The 7,684-nt window shown below is 36.6% G+C and overlaps 1 protein-coding gene across 1 annotated transcript in view; it reads left to right on the top strand.

The window, feature by feature from the left end:
- CBG09465 overlaps window positions 1–6,802 on the top strand; it is a gene marked incomplete at both ends in the record, with an annotated part of 12,584 nt that extends 5,782 nt beyond the window's left edge. The window contains 5 exons of the mRNA XM_002636936.1: window positions 47–133; window positions 185–504; window positions 547–712; window positions 737–879; window positions 6,789–6,802. Of these exons, the coding sequence (XP_002636982.1) occupies window positions 47–133; window positions 185–504; window positions 547–712; window positions 737–879; window positions 6,789–6,802 (730 nt within the window). The remainder of the gene's footprint in view (window positions 1–46; window positions 134–184; window positions 505–546; window positions 713–736; window positions 880–6,788) is intronic.
- Between the last annotated feature and the right edge of the window lie 882 nt (window positions 6,803–7,684).

Raw genomic sequence — 7,684 nt, 5'->3', positions numbered from 1 at the left:
ATTATAGAGAAATCCACTTGTTACGGATATGATGATCTTTTTTCAGAATATTTGATTCCGAAGGTTTGCTCCACTGGTCGCTGCTTATGACGATGTGCTCCATATGGGTGATTTCTGCATCGTTCTACTGGCTGTACGCTTAAAATCAACTATTCTATTTTTCCTTTTTCAAATAATTTTTCAGTCTGATTCTGACGGATCCTGGTGTGATGCCTCGCTCGAAAACCCCATTAAACGATTTCGTAGAGCATCTGGAGACAAAGAAAATCGAACGATATTGTTTTACGTGTTGGATTCCAAAGACTTCAAACTCGCATCACTGCTCCCAGTGTGATAAATGTGTCGATGGATTCGATCATCATTGTCCATGGATTCACAAGTGTGTCTATCGGAAAAATCTTCGATTCTTCGTCCTTTTCTGCCTCACCAACTTGATATTTGACGTCATCTATGTTCCAGTTTTGATCAATATGATTGCTGTTTCATGGAATACTGTTGGATTCAGTGGGTTTTCAAGTACTAATCACTTATTCAGATCATTTTTAGGTCAAACCCTATCCGATCATGGAATCATGGTTCTCAGTCTATTCTTCTCAATCCCTCACGTCATCGGAGCCGGAGCCATCACCTACACTCAATTCTCACAGATTTCTCGTCACATCACCACAATTGAAATCATTCGGAATAGCAGAGCTCAACAGGATTCTGATAAGTAAGTTTTCTTCAAAATTATCAGATTAGGAAAAAAGAAATTTAGATCCACTAGTCCAACATCCGCATCGATTTACAACCCATGGGAAGACAGTCCGAGTATCAAGACGAGAGTTCGAAATGTCTGTAATCTTCTAGTATTTGATCGATTCGGAGGTGATGAGGATGGTAGTCTGTGTGAGACGACGTCTGGATCTTTTGAAACTTCAGAATCTCACATTTAATTATTCTATGTTTTCTGTCTAGTTTTTCTACCGGTTCTAATATTCCTATTGTGTTTTCTTTGTCTTGAAATGTGCTTGGACTGGATGGAATAAAATTTTCTTTTCCAATTTTTAAAAATTTTTTCTGTTTCAAAAATCTGTATTGTTTCATTGAACTTCATATCAACTTATTCGAATATGTCCTTATTGATTTGAAACAGATGTTATAAAAGCCATATGCAACGGCCCCAGATAACTTTTGAGCAATCCGTTTCTGACCAAATCTGTAGACAACACTTCGGATACCTTCTGTGCATCCTTGCCAAGGTTTAACTTTTTCAGGCTAAAAATCTTTCGGCCGGATGTTTTGAAATTTCAGAATCTCACATTTAATTATTCCATGTTTTTTGTCTAGTTCTTCTACCGGATCTAGTTTCCTATAGTGTTTTCTTTGTCTCGAATTGTGCTTGGACTTGCTCAAATAAAATTTTCTTTTTCAATTTTTTTGAAAGTTGAAAGTTTTCTGCTTCAAAGATATGTATTTGTTTCCTTTGACGGATCTTCAACTAATTCATTGCGACCGTTCGTTTCTGACCAAAACCGTAGAGGATACTTTGGGACCTTTCTAGTACATCCTTATTCTAGGCTGATCAGCAACCGACTGAGAATGTTCAAGTTCTGACACGTTCGTTCCTTTTGGGGATAGTTCTGATATGTCATTCCTTGAAAAGCATCAATCCAAGAACAAAGGTGATTCGCGAACAATCCGTTACGGATTCTCCGCCATTCGCGCGCGGATGAAATAGGAATCGTATACGGACCGTACGCGAATCCGTAACAGATCCGTTTCCGACTCATTCTTTGAAAACCCCCGCCGCTCCTTTTTTCAGTTTCTCCTAATTTTTGCTGAGTTTTCATGATAGTTGTAGACTTAGTATTCGAAACTTTATTAAGAAAACATATAAGAAACAACAATCAAACGTACAACAAAGTTCGAGAAACTATGAAAATCTTTTTTTTTGTTGAACGACCAGCCGGAACCAGAGCAATCTGAAAAAAAATTGGGAAATTTTCCGAAAATGCAGCATACTGTTTACCTATTAGTTATATTTTTTGTTTTCCGCGTTCTGAAAATTGTCCCATTTCCAACGTTTTGGTCGGTAGATGTTTAGTAGATGTCCATCGCTGAAAATTTGAAAAGTCACTATTTCGAAAACTAATGTGGTTTGCACTTACCTTAAGCTAGCAACTTGCTTTCTGCAAAAGTGAGCATCAAATCAATATTTTTTGTTCCTTTTGCTCACGGAGAGGTTAAGTGATACCTATAACAAACCCTATGTTTCGAAGAATTACTTTTGTGTTACAAACCTTTTTTCATCGTAGAATCGCCTTTCGAAAGTTTTGATAGACAGAAATCGACTCAATTGCCGAGAAAAGTTGGAAAAAAAACGGCAAAAATAGATTAAAAATACAAAAAAAAAGATGCAAAAATATGATGGAAGAGTTAAGAGAAAGCTAGTCCCTCACAACTCGGCCATCCGGAACGGATCCGTTCGCGAATGGGCATGGGAACTATCTCTCGACCTCCAGATGCATCCGTATCCGGTCCGTTCGCGAACTCCGTATCCTGTCCGATTGCGAATGTTGAAAAAACGGATCCGTTTGCGAACTCAGATTCGCGAAACTGCCCGTAACGGACCCGTTACGGATAGAAAACCTAGTGGACACCGAAACGGATCCGTTCGCATTTTACCTGTGAACGTACATGAAGATGAAATACCCTTTTCTACATAATTTTCCCATCAAACATGAAACCCTCAATACAGTTCAAAAGGAAGAGAAGTCGCTCAAGTGGAAAAAGAGTCATTGATACTCATTGAGACGGGAGCCCTTGTCGGCGAATCTCTTTGTAGAATGTCTGCGTCTCTTCATCTCTTTCACTATTTCTCTCATTTGTTACGGTTTGCCGCCTTCCGATTTACCACAAAAGAGAGGAAGAGACACGAATGAAATTTGACAGATACACATGTCGAAATGGTGTTTTGGGTAACTGGTGGCAAGATTAATGGATGCATGGAGAGGATTTTCGCGGTAAATGTCCGTGAAACCATTTCACACCATTTTTTTGCCTTTTGTATGAAGTACTGTATGAAGTTTTTGAAGACCCTTGGATTTTCAGTCTTCGCTTTTTTTAGAATTTTTTATTCGAAGATTTTATGTCGAGTTTTTGAAAAATTAATTTTTCAAAGTTTCAAACACGATGGAAATTCGTCAAATTTAGTCTATCTCACAAGGGAAGGTTTTTCAGACAACGGTTGAGAATTTGCTCAAAATTTGTACAAAGGTACTTTCGATCATGCTGAATCCGAATCCAAAAAAAATTTTAGCCCGTTCTCAAAAGGAGCCGAAATATGGCCTCTGAAAGTGCTTTTAGTACTAAATTTTGGCCAAAAACATGCATTTTTCGAGGTTAAAAATAAGTTTTTCAGGATTGGCTTGAGTGCGAAACTCATTTTTGGACATTTTTCTATCTTCTAAAGTAACTTTTAAACATTTTCAAAAAAAAACGTTTTTTTTTTATTTTGAAAAAAATCACCATGGGGTACCCCACTTTGAAAATGATTTTTTGAAAATTTTTTGAAAAGTGCGAAAAAACGTTACAAATATTCAGAAACGATAAAAATAGCATTCTGGCAAATTTTTTCAGTCCAATGTGGTCTTTGGGCTCAAAAAGGGTCGAACCAGCATAGTCAATCCTAATGAGTCACCCTCTTACCACAACACCACACAACCGATATTTTCCTCTCACGCGGAATTGGTGGAGGAGGGAAGGGGAAGCCGAAATCCCCAGCGCACCGAAATCGGCCCAAATTTTCAGACAAAGTTTTTCGGCCCGGGAATGAGAACGGGCTAAACATTTTTTTGTCATCGTATAGAGCATGTCCTAAACTATAAGTATGCAAATTTTGAGCAAATTATCAACCGTTGTCTAAAAAACCTTCCTAGTCAGTTTTCCATTCGATAGAAGAAAACTGGAAAATTCTCGAATTTTTCGCTAAAAGGGTTTTGAAAGTTTCAGTAATAAGAGTTTTTAGTTCTGAGAATTTCAAGGTATTTGAACAATATGACATACCGTATTTTCTCCTAAAAGTGCCACCCAAGACGTCTACATTGAGCTCAAATATCTTGATTCCTGTGAAAGATGTCAGAAATTTGTCAACTGATAAACTGTTTATCATAAAATCACGAATATTTTATCTGTTGGCAAGTTTTTGACATTTTCTCAGGACCCGAAAGAATTGAGCTCAAAGCTGATGGGCTGGGTGGGCTTCTATTGAAGAAAATACGGTAACTTTTGAAATCTAGTTTCTAGTATTTTCCAATATAATGTCATTTTCTACAAACTATCTGTATTTAGCATAGGGCTACTCAAAAAATCCTAAATCATCCTAGTCCGATGATTGCTGGAACTTGAAATTTTTTCTGTTTCAGTAAATACATAATTCCATGTTATTATGGAATACTTCAATGTTGCTTCGTACAGTGGTTTTACTTTGATTTTTAACTTCCACTCTAAAGAACTTGCTTTTTTTTTAGGAAACTTGATCAGTTACCGTTTCAAAATCTCATTTCAAACTGTTATAGATTCTGCTAAAGTATTCAATACAATCTTATTTTGAAAATTCAAATCTCCCAACTTTATCACGAAATCACCTTGTTCTCAAAACCATTCAGTCGTAAATACTCCATCACTTCTTGAATTCAGTCATCAATGCGGATTGAGAAGATCGGAAAGATAGATTAGCATCTTGATTGACACCTTCGAAATTTTCATTCGTGCAGAAGAAGGGAAGACAAGGTACTTTTGTGATTGGTGGGGGCGAGAAGAAATATGGGTGGATAGTTTTGATCAGAGATTGATGGGTGTCTAAATGGGTCAGATGGGAATTGATTCATACTTTTTTCACAGAAAAGCTTCAAGATTGGAAAATTTTCAATTTATCCTGTTTCAAAAATGTAACTAGAGTATGAAAAATATATTTGGCATAATGAAGGGTCATAACCTGGAAACTAACTGTAAAAATCAAGGTGACACCTTACCCGAATGCCACATCCCAATTCAATAAACCGTTCGATCATAAACAAAAAATTTTATGATCCCGAAATTTCGTCCTTCACCACGATATCATTGACATTGATGCCCAAATTTGCAAGGCGATCCTTCTCTCCTCCCCAATTCGTCTCTTTCATCACTCCGATCACTTCTCTTATCTGTTTTTATCTCTATTTCCAATCATCTCTTCTCAAGTACTATCTTCTTCTCCTTCGGTTTCTTGTCAGTTGAGTCAACTTTCGAAAATATCATTCTTCTTCTTCCGCCCTCTTTTGATATCGAAATGAGTCACTTAAGACAGTTCCAAAAGTGTGTTTATCCAATTAGTGACTAAGTGTTTCTACAATACTCAAAAAGTTTATGAAAGGATATCTCACATTCTGTCTTGTTGAAAAATCATAAGGTTTTTGGCTTAGAGTAGTGTTAAAAGAGATATAAAAATTTTTATGAACAGGTATATTTTTTTAAAAATTTCCCCGTTTCGAGAGGTTTTATGAAAATTGGTTTAGCTTGTAAAATTTGTTGACCGCACTCTATTATTTTTAGAGAACCAAACATTCTCTATGTCTGCTCTATCGAGAATATTCAATAGGTTCTGAAACTTTTGGATGTCTCTGGAAACATATCTCCTTCTTATATTTCACAATCCAGTAATTCCTGTCTTGTTTTATCACATCATGTTCTTAACACAGTATCTCCTCCCTCCTCATAAAACAGCAACAGCTTCTCAACGTCTTCTTCGTCTCCAGAAGATTTCATAAATTCTCTGGATGTGTTGCCCCATGAGAGGATACAAAAAGAAAAAGACAAAGTGTTTTGTTTCTGGTCGGACTCTCCGAGCAAGCAACAAAATGAAATGTCATGTCCTCTTTCCCTTCTCCCCGCCTCCTTCATCCATAAAAGTGTCCCCTACTATCCGAAGGTCCCTTTTTCCATCCATAATTCTCTTTTTCCATGTCTTGTCGTCGCCTTCTTGACACTCTCAGCTCACTTGTTGGTCATCGAAAAACCAGTAGAAGGACGACGACAAATATTGAATGTGCATGTTTATTTGAGTGTGAATGTGTAAGAAGGGGAGCTCGGTTGGTCCCACTTGATTTTATTTTTAGTTTTCGCATGGATGCCTGTTTTGAGTTTAGAAATGAACATGTTAATAGTAAGGACCGATTGCTGAAAACTTCATATATTTGTTAAACCAACTGTGTGAAACATAGTTTTCATTAGCTTCAGCGTTCACCAGTTTTTTTCATTTTTCCTGTCATTTTGTAAAACAACAGTATAAAATTAACTTCCACAATATAAAATTGGTGAAACAGTAAGATTTTCGCAATTGATACAATTTCTTCTATCGCTTCTAGTGTCTTGAAAAAATCCCAATAATCAAAGTCAAGAGCCCAATTTTTTCTATTTTTTTTCCCAAAAGTTTTAGTACGCTCATGTCGGATTTATAAACTCCCACTTGATTTAGTTTTAGCTTTGCATGCATGCCTTATTCGATTTTGGAAAAACCTGTGAGGGATTGTTGGGAACTACAGATTTGTTAAACGAACTTTGTGAAACTTTTTTTTTTTCATTAGCTCTAACATAAATGTTGCGTCATAGTTTTTCTTGAATATGGCACGTATGGTGGCAATCAATCATAATGTACAAAAAATATCAAAAATGTAAAATCGCTGAAACAGCAAGCACTTTGCAGTTTACTCCATTTTTTCTGTACCTTCTGAAATCACTTTAAAAAAATCACAATCATTAAATTCAAGGAGTGCAACCATAGGAAATTAAAAATTTTTTTTTTCAAATTTCAAACTTATTTTCGAAAGCTCGAAAGTCGTTTTTATTCTATGTGAAGTGGTTTGCTGTCGACCCAATTTTTTCTGTTTCTGAAATCCTTCAATGTTCGCAATAATTTTTTATTTTGATTGTTTTTTTAACCCCAATTTTTAAAATTTTTTCGAAAGAATCGTTGTTTTTAGGTTCTTGTTAAAACTGGGGAATTTTTCGAAAAATCAGTTAAACTGATGACAATTTTGTATTTTGAACAAATTATTCTTAAAGGTGGGGGGATATGAAAAAAATAATGTTCTCGAAATTCCGTTCAAAGATGCCCCTCGAGGAGTTGAACTTGTGAGGGTGAGGATTGAGGGTGCGGCGCCGCTACCGACTGAGTCACGCGGGCAAAGAGAAAGCGCACGCCCGATTGCATACATAAAGGCGAGGACGACAGCTGTACGCAGAGTGACATTAAGCGTTGTACACCGTGACGGTAGAATGCATACTCTAGCTACAAAAAAACTACGAAAAATCTCCTGTCCCCCCACCTTTAAGAAAAAATCCGGTTTCATTTAACTCCAAATACAGTAAAACCTGTATCAGAAGGGCTCTTTTAATAGAATGGTCCTCTGTAATACAAGGCCCCTTCAAAATGTGTCGTTTAAAAATTTTTGCTTGCAAAATCAGGACCCGGGTTCTCAAAAAGGAAATTTCAGACGTTTTTTCAAGATTTTTTGTGAAAAAATGTTTTACTTGACCGAAAAATTGCCCATTTTTTCTATTGGTCCGAAATTTTTTTTTTGAAAAGACAGGAATATTTTTTCTGAAAACCCGGGCCGAGACGGACCGGGCCGGGCCCTGAAAATTCTGAAAAAAGCCCGGCCCG

Source organism: Caenorhabditis briggsae (genome assembly GCF_000004555.2).
Source record: "Caenorhabditis briggsae complete genome, chrIV, whole genome shotgun sequence".
Classification (NCBI taxonomy): Eukaryota; Metazoa; Nematoda; class Chromadorea; order Rhabditida; family Rhabditidae; genus Caenorhabditis; species Caenorhabditis briggsae.
The sequence above is the reverse complement of the archived record's forward strand: the minus strand, read 5'-3'. Positions and strand labels throughout refer to the sequence as shown.